Genomic DNA, 18,566 nt, shown 5'->3' on the forward strand with positions numbered 1-18,566 from the left:
TCGCCTCTGCCATCCGATTCCTAAATGGACGTTGAACCCGTGAATACTACCTCACTTTTTTAATGTATATTATTTCTGGTTTTTTGCACCATTTTTAATCTATTCAATATACATATACTATAATTGATTTACTTATTAATTTATTATTTTTCCCCCTCTTCTATATTATGTATTGCATTGAACTGCTGCCTCACATGCCGGTGATAATAAACCTGATTCTGATTCTTTGTTTTTGGAATACACCTATCCTGCACCTTCCTCATTTTTGTCAGAAGCTCACGCCATTGCTGCTCTGCTGACATCCCTGACAGCATCTCTTTCCAATTTACTTTGGCCCAATTTCTCTCTCATACCACTGTAATTTCCCTTACTCCACTGAAACTCTGCTACATCAGACTTTACTTTCTCCCTCTCAGATTTCAAGTTGAATTCAGTCATATTGTGATCACTGCCACCAAAGTGTTCTTTTACCTTTAGCTCCTTAATGACCTCCAGTTCATTGCATAACACCCAGTGCAATATAGTTGATCCCTTAGTAGACTCAATGGCAAACTGCTCTAAAAAACCATCTCTTAGGCATTCAACAAACTCACTCTCTTGAGATCCATTTCCAACCTGATTTTCCCAATCAACCTGTAAGTCGAAATCTTCCATGACTATCATAACTTGCCTCTTTGAAATGCCTTTCCTATTTCCTGTTGTAATCTGTGGTCCACATCCCAGCTACTGTTGGGAGGCCTGTACAGTGGCATGCAAAAGTTCGGGCACCCCTAGTCAAAATTTCTGTTACTGGGAATAGATAAGTGGGTAAATAATGCCCTGATTTCCTAAAGGCATAGAGTTAAAGATGACACATTTCTTTAATATTTTAAGCAAGATTACTTTTTTTATTTCCATCTTTTACAGTTTCAAAATAGCAAAAAAGGAAAAGGGCCCGAAGCAAAGTTTGGGCACCATGCATGGTCAGTACTTAGTAGCAACCTCTTTGGCAAGTATTAAAGCTTATAAATGCTTTCCGTAGCCAGCTAAGAGTCTTTCAATTCTTGTTAGGGGGATTTTTGCCAATTCTTCCTTGCAAAAGGCTTCTAGTTCTATTAGACTCTTGGGCCGTCTTGCATGCACTGGCCTTTTGAGGTCTATCCACAGATTTTGGATGATGTTTAGGTCGGAGGACTGTGAGGGCCATGGCAAAACCTTCAGCTGTCAGGTTAAAGGCAAAATGAATAAGAATAAGGAACCTTGGTTCTTGAGGGATGTTGGAACTCTGATAAGAAGAGAGAGATGTATAACATGTATAGGCAACAGGGAGGAAATAAGATAACTTGAGGAGTATAAAAAGAGTAAGAAAATACTTAGGAAAGAAATCAGGAGGGCTAAAAGAAGACATGAGGTTGCTTTGGCAGTCAGGGTGAAGGATAATCTTAAGAGCTTCTACAGGTATGTTAAGAGCAAAAGGACAGTAAGGGATAAAATTGGTCCTCTTGAAGATCAGAGTGGCCGGCTATGTATGGAACCAAAGGAAATGGGAGAGATATTAAATGGGTTTTTTGCATCTGTATTTACTAAGGAAACTGGAATGGAGTCTATGGAAACAAGGCAAACAAATAGGGAGGCCATGGAACTTATACAGATTAAAGAGGAGGAGGTACTTTCTGTCTTGAGGCAAATCAGAGTAGATAAATCCCCAGGACCTGACAGGGTATTCCCTCGGACCTTGAAGGAGACTAGTGTTGAAATTGCAGGGTCCCTGGCAGAAATATTTAAAATGTCGATATCCATGGGTCAGGTGCCAGATGATTGGAGGATAGCTCATGTAGTTCCGTTGTTTAAAAAAGGCTCAAAACGTAAGCCGGGAAATTATAGGCCGGTAAGTTTGACATCGGTAGTAGGTAAATTATTGGAAGGAATACTAGGGGATAGGATCTACAAGTATTTGGATAGACAGGGACTTATTAGAAACAGTCAGCATGGCTTTGTGCGAGGTAGGTCATGTTTAACCAATCTACTAGAGTTTTTCGAGGAAGTTATCAGGAAAATGGATGAAGGGAAGGCAGTGGATGTTGTATTCATGGACTTCAGTAAGGCCTTTGACAAGGTCCCACATGGGAGGTTAGTTAGGAAGATTCAGTCGCTAGGTATACATGGAGAGGTAGTAAATTGGATTAGACATTGGCTCAATGGAAGAAGCCAGAGCGTGGTAGTGGAGGATTGCTACTCGGAGTGGAGGCCCGTGACTAGTGGTGTGCCACAGGGATCAGTGCTGGGTCCATTGTTATTTGTCATCTATATCAATGATCTGGATGATAATGTGGCAAATTGGATCAGCAAATTTGCTGCTGATACAAAAATTGGAGGTGTAGTGAACAGTGAGGAAGGTTTTCAAAGTTTGCAAAGGGATTTGGATCAGTTGGAGGAATGGGCAGAAAAATTGCAGATGGAATTTAATGCGGACAAGTGTGAGGTATTGCACTTTGGATGCACAAACCAAGGTAGAACGTACAAGGTAAATGGTAGGACACTGAGGAATGCAGTAGAACAGACAGATCTGGAACACAGATACATAATTCCCTAAAAGTGGCGTCACAGGTATATAGGGTGGTAAAGAGAGCTTTTGGTGCATTGGCCTTTATAAATCAAAGTATTGAGTGTAAGAGTTGGAAGGTTCTTATGGTGAGGTTCTATAAGGCATTGGTGAGGCCGAATTTGATTTAAGATTCAAAAACTTTATTGTCATTCCAACCATACATCAGCTCTGCAGGACAGAATGAGACAGCGTTCCCCAGGGGCAAGTGCAATCATAACATAACAAATGCAACAAATAGTAAACACAATAATAAATAGTAAAACACAGCAGCCACATGTCGGTTAAAATCAAGTTAAAAGTGTCCAGTGCAAGTTAAAAGTGTCCAAAGCAGAGTCAGGTAGAGCAGCTATTTAGCAGTCTGACTGCCTGTGGGAGGAAGCTGTTTAGTAGCCTTGTGGTTTTTGTTTTGATGCTCCTGTAACGTTTGCCTGATGGCAGAAGAACAAACAGTTTATGGAGAGGGTGTGAGGGGCCTTTAATGATGTACCGTGTCTTCCAGAGGCAGCGACTCTGAAAGAGGTCTTGGACAGAAGGTAGGGAGATCCCAATAACCTTCTCTGCTCCCCTAACCACCCTCTGTAAGGTTTTTTTGTCGGCAGCACTTGGAGTATTGTGTAAGTTTTGGTCACTGAATTACAGGAAGGATATTAATAAGGTTAAAAGAGTGCAGACAGAGAAGGTTTACAAGGATGTTGTCGGGACCTGAGAAACTGAGTTACAGAGAAAGGTTGATTAGATCAGGACTTTATTCACTGGAGCGTAGAAGAATGAGGGGAGACTTGATAGAGGTATATAAATTTATGATGGGTATAGATAGAGTGAATGCAAACAGGCTTTTTCCACTAAGGCTAGGGGAGAAAAAAGCCAGAGGACATGGGTTAAGGGTGAAAGGGGAAAAGCTTAAAGGGAACATGGGGGGCTTCTTCACACAGAGAGTGGTGGGAGTGTGGAATGAGCTGCCAGATGAAGTTGTAAATGTATAACCATATAACAATTACAGCACGGAAACAGGCCATCTCAGCCCTCCTAGTCCGTGCCGAACACTTACTCTCACCTAGTCCCACCGACCTGCACTCAGCCCATAACCCTCCATTCCTTTCCTGTCCATATACTTATCCAAGTTTACTTTAAATGACAATATCGAACCTGCCTCTACCACTTCTACAGCTCGTTCCACACAGCTACCATTCTCTGAGTAAAGAAATTCCCCCTCGTGTTACCCCTAAACTTTTGTCCCGTAACTGTCAACTCATGTCCTCTTGTTTGAATCTCCCCTACTCTCAATGGAAAAAGCCTATCCCCGTCAACTCTATCTATCCCCCTCATAATTTTAAATACCTCTATCAAGTCCCCCCTCAACCTTCTATGCCTCAAGAATGAAGACCTTGTTCAACCTTTGTCTGTAACTTAGGTGATGAAACCCAGGTAACATTCTAGTAAATCTCCTCTGTACTCTCTCTATTTTGTTGACATCTTTCCTATAATTCGATGACCAGAACTGTACACAATACTCCAAATTTGGCCTCACCAATGCCTTGTACAATTTTAACATTACATCCCAACTCCTATACTCAATGCTCTGATTTATAAAGGCCAGCATACCAAAAGCTTTCTTCAACACCCTATCCACATGAGATTCCAACTTCAGGGAACTATGCACCATTATTCCTAGATCACTCTGTTCTACTGCATTCCTCAATGCCTTACCATTTACCATGTATGTCCTATTTTGATTATTTCTACCAAAATGTAGCACCTCACACTTATCAGCATTAAACTCCATCTGCCATCTTTCAGCCCACTCTTCTAACTGGGCTCAATCTCTCTGCAAGCTTTGAAAACCTACTTCATTATCCACAACGCCACCTATCTTAGTATCATCTGCATACTTACTAATCCAATTTACCACCCCATCATCCAGATCATTAATGTATATGACAAACAACATTGGACCCAGTACAGATCCCTGAGGCACACCACTAGTCACTGGCCTCCAACCTGACAAACAGTTATCCACCACTACTCTGTGGCATCTCCCATCCAGCCACTGTTGAATCCATTTCACTACTTCAATATTAATACCTAACGATTGAACCTTCCTAACTAACCTTCCATGCGGAACCTTTTCAAAGGCCTTACTGAAGTCCATATAGACAACATCCACTGCTTTACCCTAGTCAACTTTCGTAGTAACCTCTTCAAAAAATTCAATTTGTCAAACATGACCTTCCATGCACAAATCCATGTTGACTGTTCCTAATCAGACCTTGTCCATCCAGATAATTATATATACCATCTCTAAGAATACTTTCCATTAATTTACCCACCACTGACGTCAAACTGACTGGCCTATAATTGCTAGGTTTACTCTTAGAACCCTTTTTTAAACAATGGGAACCACATGAGCAATATGCCAATCTTCCGGCACCATTCCCGTTTGTAATAACATTTGAAACATTTCTGTAAGAGCCCCTGCTATTTCTAAACTAACTTCCCTCAAGGTCCTAGAGAATATCCTGACAGGACCCGGAGATTTATCCACTTTTATGTTCCCTAAAAGTGCCAGCACTTCCTCCTCTTTAATTGTCATAGTTTCCATAACTTCCCTAATTGATTCTGTACCCTCAAAATTTCACCTTTAAATGAACTCTATTTCTCCATTACATCCTTCCCATAAAACAAATTGTCTCAATCCACTCCTTCTAAATCCTTTTGCATCTCCTCAAAGTTAGCCTTTCTCCAATCAAAAAGCTCAACCCTGTGTCCAGTCCTATCCTTCTCCATAATTATATTGAAACTAATGGCATTGTGATCACTGGACCCGAAGTGCTCCCCAACACATACTCCGTCACCTGTCCTATCTCATTCCCTAACAGGAGATCCAACACTGCCGCTTCTCTAGTTGGTACCTCTATGTATTGCTGCAAAAAACTTTCCTGCACACATTTTACAAACTCCAAGCCATCTAGCCCTTTTACAGTATTTGCTTCCCAGTCTATGTGTGGAAAATTAAAATCTCCCACAATCACAACCCTGTGCTTACTACAAATATCTGCTATCTCCTTACAAATTTGCTCCTCCAATTCTTGCTCCCCATTAGGTGGTCTAAAATACACCTCTATAAGTGTTACTACACTTTTCCCATTCCTCAATTCCACCTAAATAGTGTCCCTAGACAATCCCTCTAATCTATCCTGCCAGAACACCGCTGTAATATTTTCTCTGACAAGCAATGCAACACCACCTCCTCTTGCCCCTCTGATTCTATCACACCTGAAGCAACGAAATCCAGGAATATTTAGTTGCCAATCACAACGCTCCTGCAACCATGTTTCACTAATGTGGGCTCACTTTTAACATTTAAGAATAACTTGGACAGGTACATGGATGAGAGGTGTATGGAGGGATATGATGCAGGTGCAGGTCAGTGGCACTAGGCAGAAAAATGGCTCGGCACAGCCAAGAAGGGCCAAAAGGCCTGTTTCTGTGCTGTAATGTTCTATGGTTCTAATCATTAGATTCTGGAATTGTTCCAGAAGACTGCAACATTGCAAATGTTACTCCAAAGGTTCATTTATTATGAAACTATACAAATCTAATATTCTTCTTCTCTGGGTAACCATGAAACCTTGAAAGAAAAGAAAGGCAACATGACCATCATCCTCCAAGTCCCCCCTCCCTGCACAAAGAAAACAGAAAAACAGAACAGACACATCAACTCCCCAAATCCCTTCTCCTGGACAAAAAAATAAATGAAAACGGAAACAGTCACATTGATCCTCAAATCATCCTCCCAGTGCAAAAAAACAAGAAAGATTAGGCAAAAAAAAAACACAATATAAAAAACTGTCAGGCACCATCTTGGTTGACAGTCTGTTGGAATTCTTTGAAGAAATATCAAGCAGGATAGACAAATAAGAATCAGTTGATGTGTACTTGGATTTTCAGAAGGCCTTTGACAAAATGCCACACATGAGGCTTCTTAACCAGCTACGAGCCCATGATATTAGAGGAAAGATTCCAGTATATAAATCAGTGTCTGATTGGCAGGAGGCAAAGAGTGGGAATAAAGGGAGCCTTTTCTGATTGGCTGCGGTGACTACTGGCGTTCTGCAGGGTCTGTGTTGGGACCGCTTCTTTTTATGTTAAATGTCAATGACTTGGATGATGGAATTGATGGCTTTGTTACAAAGTTTGCAGATGTTATGAAGATAGATGGAGGGGGAGGTAATTTTGAAGAAGTAAAGAGGCTACAGAAAGACTTAGACAGATTAGGATAATGGACAAAGAAGTGGCAGATGGTATATAGTATGCATTTCTGTAGAGAAAATAAAAAAGGTAGAATATTTTCTAAATGGAGAGAAAATTCAAAAATCCGAGGCGCAAAGTGACTTGGGAGTGCTTGTGCCGGATTCCCTAAAAGTTAATTTGCAGTTTGAGTGAGTGGCGATGAAGGGAAATGCAATGTTAGCATTCATTTCAAGAGGACTAGTACAAGGATGTAATGTTTAGGCTTTATAAAGCGCTGTTGTATTGTGAGCAATTTTGGGCTCCTTATCTAAGAAAGGATTTTCTGACACTGGAGAGGGTTCAGAATCAGAATCAGGTTTATTATCACCAGCATGTGATGTGAAATTTGTTAACTTAGCAGCAGCAGTTCAGTGCAATACATCACTTAGCAGAGAGAAAAAATAATAATAAATAAAATAAAACATATTAATAAATTAACAAGTAAATCAATTACGTGTATTGAATAGATTATTAAAAGATGTGCAAAAACAGAAATACTGTATATTAAAAAAAGTGAGGTAGTATCCAAAGTCCATTTAGGAATCGGATGGCAGAGGGGAAGAAGCTGTTCCTGAATCACTGAGTGTGTGCCTTCAGGCTTCTGTATCTCCTACCTGATGGTAACAATGAGAAAAGGGCATGCCCTGGGTGCTGGAGGTCTTTAATAATGGATGCTGCCTTTCTGAGACACCGCTCCCTAAAGAGGTCCTGGGTATTTTGTAGGCTAGTGCCCAAGATGGAGCTGACTAGACTTAGAATCTTCTGCAGCTTCTTTCAGTCCTGTGCAGTAGCCCCTCCATACCAGACAGTGATGCAGCCTGTCAGAATGCTCTCCACATTACAACTATAGAAGTTTTGAGTGTATTTGTTGACATGCCAAATTGCTTCAAACTCCTAATAAAGTATAGCCGCTGTATTGCCTTCTTTATGACTACATCAATATGTTGAAACAAGTTTAGATCCTCAGAGATCTTGACACCCAGGAACTTGAAGCTGCTTGTTCTCTCCACTTCTGATCCCTCTATAAAGATTGGTATGTGTTACTTCGTCTTACCCTTCCTGAAGTTCAGAATCATCTCTTTCGTCTTATTGACATTGAGTGCCAGGTTGTCGCTGTGGTACCATTCCACTAGTTGGCATATCTCACTCCTGTACGCCCTCTTGTCACCACCTGAGATTCTGCCAACAATGGTAGTATCGTCAGCAAATTTGTAGACGGTGTTTGAGCTATGCCTAGCCACACAGTCATGTGTATAGAGAGAGTAGAGCAGTGGGCTAAGCTCACACCCGAGGTGTGCCAGTGTTGATCGTCAGTGAAGGGGATGTTATCACCAATCTGCACAGACTGTGGTCTTCCAATTAGGAAGTCAAGGATCCAATTGCAGAGGGAGGTACAGAAGCCCAGGTTCTGCAACTTCTCAATCAGGATTGTGGGAATAATGGTATTAAATGCTGAGATATAGTTGATGAACAGCATCCTAACGTAGGAGATTCGCAAAATGATTACGGGGTTGAAAGTCTTGTCATATGAAGAGCGTTTGGTGGCTCTGGGTCTGTATTCACTGGAATTCAGAAGAATGAGGAGTTACCTAATTGAAACCTATGGAATGTTAAAATGTCTCAGTCGAGTGGATGCGAAGATGATGTTTTCTATGAGTCTAGGACCAGAGGATACAACCTCAGAATAGAGGGGTGATCTTTTAGAACAGATATGAGAAAGAATTTCTTTACCCAGAGGTGGTGAATCTGTGGATTTCTTTGCCACGGGTATCTGTGGAGGCCAACTCTTTATGTACATTTAAGACAGAGATGAATAAATTCTTGATTGTTCAGGGCTTGGAGGGATATGGGGAGAAGGCAGGAAATGGGTTGAGAGGGAAAATTGATCAGCAATGATGAAATGGTGGAGCAGACTTGATGGGCCAAATGGCATACATCTGCTCTTATATTTTATGGTTCTGCAACCAGCCCCTGTCTGTCTAAATACTTGTATATCCAGTCCCTTAGAAAACCTTTGAATAACCTGACCACTATTGATGTCATGCTCACTGGCCAAAACTTCCTGGTTTATTTTTAGAGCCTTTCTTAAATAGCCAACAACGTTAGCTACCCTCCAATCCTCCAGCTCCTCACCTGTGGGTAAGGATATTTAAATATCTCTGCTTGGGCCCCTGCAATTTCTGCACAAGCTTCCCCTAATTTGTCAGGCCCTGAGGATTTATCCACCCTAAGTTCACTCTAGATAGCAAACACCTCTCCTCTGTAATCTGTATAGGGTCCATAATCTTGCTGCTGCATTGGCTCACATCTATAGTCTTTGTGCTTATTTCCTGAGTAAATACAGATGCAAAAAATACATTTAAGTTCTCCCCCATCTCCTTTGGCTCTATGCTTAGATGACCCCTCTGATCTCAGTCCCAAGATTTCTCTGCTTAGCAACACTGTTAAGAATCTTGCCCTTAATAGTGCACTGTTTCCTTTCCTTTGCCCTACTGAGGTGCAACATCTCACATTTATCTGGGTTAAACTCCATCTGCCGTTTCTCTGTCCATATCTGCAACTGATCTATATTGTGCTGTATTCTTTGCCAGTATTCTACACTATCCAGAACTCTGCCAGTCTGTAAATTTACTAACCCACACGAGTGAATCTGCAGATGCTGGAAATAAATAAAAACACAAAATGCTGGCAGAACTCAGCAGGCCAGACAGCATCTATGGGAGGAGGTAGTGACGACGTTTCGGACCGAAACCCTGCATAAAGAGTGAAGTAACATGGGATAGTGGCGAGGGGATAAGAAGTGGGGGGAGGGATAAAGTAGAGAGCTGGGAAGTGATAGGCTGGAGGGAAATGGGCTAGGGGGAAGGTGGAGAATTATGGGAAATAAAAGAGAAAGAAAGGTAGGGCTGGGGGGAGATTATAGTGAGGGGGGAAAAAAGAGAGAGAAAGAGAACCAGACTAAAATAATAGATAGGGATGGGGGCAAGAGGAGGCAGGGGTATCAACGGAGGTCTGTGAGTTGGATGTTCATGCCGGCAGGTAGGAGGCTACCTAGGCGGGAGATAAGGTATTGCTCCATCGACCTGCGTGTGGCCTCATCTTGACGGTAGAGGAGGCCATGGACAGACATGTTGGAGTGGGAGTGGTCTGTGGAATTGAAGTGTGTGGCCACAGGGAGGTCCTGCCACTGCTGGAGGACTGAGCGCCGGTGTTCAGCACTAATTTACTAACCCACCCGTCTACATTTTCATCCAGGTTATTTATATACATCACAAACAACAGAGATCTCTGCAGAACTCCACTAATTACAGACCTCTAGCTCGAATAAGACCTTTCAACCGCTACCCTTTGTCTTCTGTGCACAAGGCAGTTCTGAATCCAAACAGGCAACTTGCTGTGGACCCCATGCATCCTAATCATCTTGGATTAGCCTCCCATAAGGAACTTTGTCAAACACCCACTGTCCTACCCTCATCAGCCTCATCACCTTGTCAGAAAACTTAGTCAATTTGCCACTCACAAAGCCATGCTGACTTTCCCTAATTAGGCCATGGGTTTCCAAATGCTCATAGATCCTATCCCTAAAAGTGTCTCCAGCAATTTCCCTACAACTGATGTGAGACTCATCAGTCTGTAGTTCTCAGGATTTTCTCTTGTTTCCTTCTTAAATAAAGCAATAACATTAACCACTGGGACCTCATCTGTGGCTAGAGAGGACACAAAGATGCTGTTCAAGGGCCCAGCAAATTTTGCGTCCTTCAATAACCTGGGGTAAATCACCTCAGACCTCTTAAATGCCCTAATGTAATTATACACTCAGCAGTATCTGCTGGTCCTCCATATCCTTTTCCTTGGTAAATACTGAAGCAAAGTATTCATTAAGTACCTCACTCACATTCTCTGTATCTGTATTCTCTGGTCCCACCCTCCCTAGTTAACCTCTTGCTCTTAATGTATGTATATAACACCTTAAGATTCACCTTAATCAGAATCAGAGTCAGGTTTATTATCGTCAGCATGTGTTGTAAAATTTGTTAACTTAGTAGCAGCAGTTCAATGCAATACATAATATAGAAAGAAGAAAAATAAATAAGTAGATCAGTTACAGTATATGAATATTGAATAGATTAAAAATCATGGAAAAACAAATAATATATATTTAAAAAGTGAGGTAGTGTTCAGGGTTCAATGTCCATTTGGAATTGGATGGCAGAGGGAAATCGCTGAGTGTGTGCCTTCAGATTTCTGTACCTCCTAGCTGATGGTAACAGTGAGAAAAGGGCGTGCCCAGGGTCCTTAATAATGGACACTGCCTTTCTGAGACACTGCTCCTTGAAGATGTCCTAGGTACTTTGTAGGTTAGTACCCAAGATGGAGCAGACTAAATTTATGATCCTCTGCAGCTTCTTTTGGTCCTGTGCAGTAGCCCTTGATATCAGACTGTGATGTAGCCTGTCAGATGGTATAGATGGTATTTGAGCTATGCCTAGCCACACTGCTTGTCAACTACTTTTCATGGACCCTCCTAGCTTCTCTAATTCATTTAGTTCTTTTCTGGCCTCTTTATACTCCGCATGTTGTCTGTTGGATCCTAACTTCAGAAGCTTTACATACTTTTCCTATTTCTTCTCGACTAAATTCATCATCTCTCTGGACATCCACAGTTCTCTTATCTTTCCATCTTCATCCTTCCTTCTAACAGGAACATACCTTTCCTGTACTCTGTGCAATTCATCTTTAAACATCCTCCACATGGCTGATGTGGAAAAGGTATTCCCAATTAGCGCTTTTTAGTTCCTGCCTAATGCCCTCATAATTTGCCCTACTCCAATTTAAAACTCTCCCACAAGGACTATACCTATTCTTATCTATAGCTATCCTGGAAGTTAAGGAGTTGTGGTCACTATTCCCTAACTGTTCACCCACTGAAACGTCAGTCACCTGGCCAGGCTCATTACTCAACACCCATGTCTAGTATGGCTCCTCCTTTTGTTGGACTGACCACATATTGATTTCAGAAACCTTCCTGGATGCACTTATCAGATTCTGCCCCATCTAAACCCCCTTCCATCAAGAAGGTTGCAGTTTATGTTAGGGAAGTTGTAATCCCCAAAGACAATAAACCTTTGTGTTTACGCATTTCCTTAAGCTGATTACATATCTGTTCCTCAATGTCCCAGTGGCTATTAGGGGTCTGTAGTACAATCCCCTCAGTGTGATTGCATCCTTCCTCTTCCTGAGTTCTACCCAAATGGACTCAGTGTCTGACCCATCCATTTTGCCTCCTCTGATTACAGCTGTGTGACTGTCCCCGATTATTAGTGCAACTTCTCTAATCCCCTGTTTAACATAGAACATAGAATAGTACAGCACATTACAGTCCCTTTGGCCCACAATGTTGTGCTGACCCTCAAACCCTGCCTCACATATAACCCCCCACCTTAAATTCCTCCATATACTTGTCTAGTAGTCTCTTAAACTTCACTAGTGTGTCTGCCTCCACCACTGACTCAAGCAGTGCATTCCATGCACCAACCATTCTCTGAGTGAAAAACCTTCCTCTAATACCCCCTTGAACTTTCCTCCCCTTAACTTAAAGCCATGTCCTCTTGTACTGAGCAGTGGTGCCCTGGGGAAGAGGCGCTGGCTGTCCACTCTGTCTATTCCTCTTAATATCTTGTACACCTCTATCATGTCTCCTCTCATCCTCCTTCTCTCCAAAGAGTAAAGCCCTAGCTCCCTTAGTTTACCTCCACTATCTTTTCTAAATCTTCAAAAACCTGATACATTAATCACCCAGTAATACCTGAAGAAGCTCTTGGGATTCTCCTTCCCCTTGTCTGCTGGAGCAACCTTATATCTTCTTTTAGCCCTCCTGATTTCAGTCTCTATGACTTCATAACATAATCAATGAATCGCAAGAAGTTGGCTTGCAGTTACAACAGGTTATTAAGAAGGCAAACGGAATGTTGGCCTTCATTGCTAGAGGGATTGAATTCAAGAGCAGGGAGGTCATGCTGCAACTATATAGGGTACTGGTGAGGCCGCACCTCGAGTACTGTGTGCATTTCTGGTCTCCATACTGGCTTTGGAGGCGGTGCAGAGGAGGTTCACCAGGTTGATTCCAGGGATGAAGGGGTTAACCTATGAGGAGAGATTGAGTTGCCTGGGACTGTACTCTCTGGAGTTCAGAAGAATGAGAGGGGATCTTATAGAAACATACAACATTTTGGAATGGATCGATAAGATAGAAGTAGGAAAGTTGTTTCCATTGGTAGATGAGACTAGAACTAGGGGATATTGCCTCAAGATTCAGGGGAGAAGATTTAGGATAGAGATGAGGAGAAACTGTTTTTCCCAGAGAGTGGTGAATCTGTGGAATTCTCTTCCCAGGGAAGCAGTTGAGGCTTCTTCACTTAATATATTTAAGAAACAGTTAGATAGGTTTTTACATAGTAAGGAAATTAAGGGTTATGGAGAAAAGGCAGGTAGATGGAGCTGAGTTTACAGACAGATCAGCCATGATCTTATTGAATGGCAGGGCAGGCTTGATGGTCCGGATGGCCTATTCCTGCTCCTATTTCTTATGTTCTTAACCCACTGACCCCTGACATTCTATCTTCTCTCCCTTCCCATTGGGTAAAAGATACAAAACCTAAAAACTTGTAACACCAGGCTCAAGGACGGCTTCTATTCTGCTGTTGTAAGACCACGTAATTATCTGATAACATGGACTCTAGACCTCACAATCTACCTCGTTATGGCCTTGCACCTTATTGTCTGCTTGTGCTGCAATTTTCTGTAATTGTAACCCCTTATTCTTCATTTGTATTATTCTTTTACTTTGTACTGCCTTGATATACATATTTTAAAATGATCTCTATGGGTGGCATGCAAAATAAAGTTTTTCACTATACATAATTTCTTTCCATTGATGGTGCCTGACTTGCTAAGTTCCTCCAGCATTTGGTGTATCCTTCTCCATAACTATTTTAAAACTAATAGAATTATGGTCACTTGTCAGAGTGCTTGCTGACAGATACTTCTGCCACTTGCCCTCCCTCATTACTCAGGAGATCCGGTGTTCCATCCCCTCTAGTAGGTATCTCTTTCTACTGATAAAGGAAGTTTTCTTTGACACATTTCACAAATTCTGCTCTATCCAAGCCTTTAACACTGTGATTGTCCTGGTCAATATTAGGGACATTAAAATCTCCCACTAATTTTACTCCATTACAGTTGGAGGGATATGTACATTGCGTAGGCAGAAAGGATTAGTTTAGTTAGGTATTTAACTACTAGTTTAATGAGTTCTGCCCAACATCGTGGACCAAAAGCCCTGTTTCCTGTGCTGCATTGTTTTGTATTCTATGATGTTACAATTTTCTCCCCATTTAGAAAATAGTTTATGCCTTTACTTCTACCAAAGTGCATGATCATGCACTTCATGGCACAGTATACCATCTGAAAATTCTTGCCTGTTATCCCAATCTGTCTAAGTCCTTTTGCAGACACCCTGTTTCCTCAGCACTACCTGCCCCTCCACCTACTGTATCTTTGTATCATTAATTCCATCATCAAAATCATTAATATATAATATGAAAAGAAGTGGTCCTTGGTTAATTACTAAGAGATTGGGAGGTTAGACTCCATTTGTTACTTGGAATATGTGTTTCTACATGTTAACCGTTATTAATGTACTCCCGATCTCTATGTATTAGTATTAATATTGTTTATTGGAAACTTAATAAAAAGATTGAAAAAGAAAGAAAGAAGTGGTCCCAGTACTAACCCCTGCGGAACACCACTAGTCACCGGCAGCCAACCAGAAATGGCCCCCTTTATTACCACACTTTGCCTTCTGCAAGTCAGCCAATCTTCTATCCATGCCACTCTCACACATACAGAGGACAGGCATATCTATGGAAATGAATAAACTGTTGGCATTTCGGGCTGAGACCCTTCTTCAGAACTGAAAATGAAGTAAGAAGATGCCAGAATAAAAAGGTGGGGGGTGGGAAAGAGGACTAGCTACAAGATTATAGGTGAAGCCAGATGGGTGGGAAAGGTAAAGGGCTGCTACTTTGCCACATTGAGACTACTGTCAGGGTGGAGGAGCAAAACCCCATATTCCGTCTAGGTAGCTTCCAACAGTGGCATGAACAATAAATTCTCCTTCAGGTATATTTTTTCTCCTCCCCCGTCCCTCTTCTTCTATTCCCCACTTTGGCTTCTAACCTCTTCTCCTCACCTGCCTAACACTACTCCTGGTGGCCCATCTTCCTTTTCGTCCATGGTCCACTCTCCTCTCCTATAAGGTTCTTTCTTCTCCAGCACTTTACCTTTGCCACCCATGTGGCGTCACCTATCACCTTCTAGCCAGCTTCCTTCCTCTCCCCCCACCTTTTTATTCTGGCAGTTTCCCCCTTCCTTTCCAGTCCGAAGAGTCTCAGCCCAAAACATCGACTGTTTATTAATTTCCATAGATGTAGGCCTCCATTAATCTCGTGAGACCATGGATTTGCGCCTTGGAAAATCTCCAGGGCGCAAGCCTGGGCAAGGTTGTATGCAAGTCTCCCCTCTCCACGCCACCAATGTTGTCCAAGGGAAGGGCATTAGGACCCATATAGCTTGGCACCGGTGTCATCGCAAAGCAATGTGTGGTTAAGGACACACACACAGCCTCAGCCAAGGCTTGAACTAGCGACCTTCAGATCACTAGAAGAACGCCTTAACCACTTGGCCATGCGCCAACACTACATTTCCATAGATACTGCCTGACCTGCTGAGTTCCTCCGGCATTTTGTGTGTGATGCAGAATCCCTTATGTTCCATACATACTACTGTTTTTCATGAAATACCATAGGCTGTAATCTTGTTAAGTAGTCTCATGTGTGGCACCTCGTCAAAGGCCTTCTGAAAATCCACAACATCCACCAAGGGTACTTTGTTTACCCTGTTTGTTATTTCTTCAAAGAAACCTAACAGATTTGTCATGCAAGATTTTTCTTTAAGGAAACCATGCTGACTTTGGCCTATTTTATCATGTGCCCCCAAGAAACCCCCAAATCTCATCCTTAATAATGAACTCCAACATCTTCCCAACTACTGAGGTCAGAATAACTGGCCTATAATTTCTTATCTTTTGTCTCGATCCTTTCTTAAAGAATGGAGTGACATTTGCAATTTTTCATTCCTCTGAAGCCATTCAAGAGTCCAGTGACTCTTGTAAGATCGTTATTAATGCCTCTACAATCTCTTCAGCTATCTCCTTCAGAACTTTGGGCTGTAATCCATCTGGTCTGGGGGACTTATCAACCTTCGGACCTTTCAGCTTCCCAAGCACCTACTCCTTAGTAATAGCAACAACACTCTCTTCTGCCCCCGATACTCTGACATACTGCTGGTGTCTTCCACAGTGAACACAGACACAAAAAACTTATTAAGTTCATTCACTATTTTTCTCCAATTACTATCTCTCCAGTATCATTTTCCAACAGTCCAATATCCACCCTTGCTTCTTTATATGTCTGAAAATACTTTTGATATCTTCTCTTATATTATTGGCTAGCTTACCTTCATACTTTGTCTTTTCTCTCTCTATGACTTTTTAGTTGCTTTCTTTTGATTTTGAAAGCTTCCCAATCCTCTATCTCCGGTAGCATAGCACGACGCTATTACAGCTCGGAGCTCAATTCCAACGTTATCTGGAGAAAGTCAGTATCTCTTCTACAAGTATGTGAAGAGCAAGAAGATAAGACGTGAAAGAATAGGACCAGTCAAGTGTGACAGTGGAAAAGTGTGTATGCAACCGGAGGAGATAGCAGAGGTTCTTATTTAGTACTTTGCTTCAGTATTCACTACGGAAAAGGATCTTGGTGATTGTAGGGATGACTTACAGCAGACTGAAAAGCTTGGGCATATAGATATTAAGAAAGATGATGTACTGGAGCTTTTGGAAAGCATCAAGTTGGATAAGTCACTGGGACCAGACAAGATGTACCGCATCTATTGTGGGAGGCGAGGGAGGAAATTGCTGGGTCTGTGGCAATGATCTTTGCATCATCAATGGGGACGGGAGAGGTTCTGGAGGATTGGAGGTTTGCAAATGTTGTTCCCTTATTCAAGAAAGGGAGTAGAGATAGCCCAGGAAATTATAGACCAGTGAGTCTTACTTCAGAGGTTGATAAGTTGATGGAAAAGATCCTGAGAGGCAGGATTTATGAACATTTGGGGAGGCATAATATGATTAGGAATTACTCAGCATGGCTTTGTGAAAAGCAGGTCATGCCTTACGAGCCAGATTGAATTTTTTGAGGATGTGGCTAAACACATTGATGGAGGTAGCACAGTAAATGTAATGTATATGGATTTCAGCAAGGCATTTGATAAGGTACCCATGCAAAGCTTATTGAGAAAATAAGGAGGCATGGGATCCAAGGGGACATTGCTTTGTGTTGCTTTGTGGATCCAGAACTGACTTGCCTACAGAAGGCAAAGAGTGGTTGTAAACGGGTCATATTCTGCGTGGAGGTCGGTCACTAGTGGTGTGCCTCAGAAATCTGTACAGGGACCTCTACTCTTCGTGATTTTTATAAATGACCTGGATGAAGAAATGGAGGGATAGGTTAGTAAATTTGCTGATGACGCAAAGGTTGGGGGTGTTGTGGATAGTGTGGAGGGCTGTCAGCGGGACATTGATAGGATGCAAAACTGGTCTGAGAAGTGGCAGATGGAGTTCAACCCAGATAAGCATGAGGTGATTCATTTTGGTAGATCAGATATGATGGTAGAATATAGTATTAATGGTAAGACTCTCGGCAGTGTGGAGGATCAAAGGGATCTTGGGGTCAGAGTCCATAGGACACACAAAGCTGCTGTGTAGGTTGACTCTGTGGTTAAGAAGGCAAACAGTGCATTGGCCTTCATCAATTGTGGGATTAAGTTTAGGAGCCGAGAGGTAATGTTGCAGCTATACAGGGCCCTGGTCAGACCTCACTTGGAGAACAGTGCTCAGTTCTGGTCACCTCACTACAGGAAGAATGTGGAAACTGTAGAAAGGGTACAGAGGAGATTTACAAGGATGTTGCCTGGACTGGGGACATGCCTTATCGAGTCGAGTCACTTTTATTGTCATTTCAACCATAACTGGTGGTACAGTGCACAGTAAAATCGAACCATTGTTCCTCCAGGACCATGGTGCTACATGAAACAACACAAAACTACACTAGACTACCTGAAACAACACAAAACTACACTAGATTACGTGAAACAACACAAAACTACATTAGACTTCAGACCTAAATGGGACTACATAAACTGCACTAAACAGTGTTAGACAGTGCAATAATTAATAAACATGGCAATAGGCGCAGTAAAGGGCAAATTACAATATAATAAGAAATGATGTAAATGTAAACAATGTTTTAGCAGGAATTGAGAAAGAAATGAGCAAAAATTGCAAAGGGAGTGGAGTGCTGTTTGTGTGTGTGTGTGTGTGTGTGTGTGTGTGAGTGTGTGAGACTAGACTCTGGGAATTGAGGAGTCTAATGGCTTGGGGGAAGAAACTGTTACACAGTGTGGTCATGAGAGCCCGAATGCTTCAGTACCTTTTGCCAGATGGCAGGAGGGAGAAGAGTTTGTATGAGGGGTGCGTGGGGTCCTTCATAATGCTGTTAGCTTTGCGGATGCA

At 42.0% G+C, this 18,566-nt stretch overlaps 1 protein-coding gene across 4 annotated transcripts in view; it reads left to right on the plus strand.

Moving 5' to 3' along the window:
• The window catches only part of pknox1.1 (pbx/knotted 1 homeobox 1.1), a 228,454-nt gene that overhangs the window by 44,877 nt on the left and 165,011 nt on the right, over window positions 1-18,566 (plus strand). Inside the window, exon 2 of one of the 4 annotated variants that reach the window (XM_073044730.1) lies at window positions 907-962. The exons of the other annotated variants lie outside the window; for them this stretch is intronic. Coding sequence (XP_072900831.1) covers window positions 960-962 — 3 coding nt within the window. The 5' untranslated portion in view covers window positions 907-959. The remainder of the gene's footprint in view (window positions 1-906; window positions 963-18,566) is intronic. 4 annotated transcript variants of the gene reach the window in all.

Source organism: Hemitrygon akajei, chromosome 5, assembly GCF_048418815.1.
Source record: "Hemitrygon akajei chromosome 5, sHemAka1.3, whole genome shotgun sequence".
Taxonomy (NCBI): domain Eukaryota; kingdom Metazoa; phylum Chordata; class Chondrichthyes; order Myliobatiformes; family Dasyatidae; genus Hemitrygon; species Hemitrygon akajei.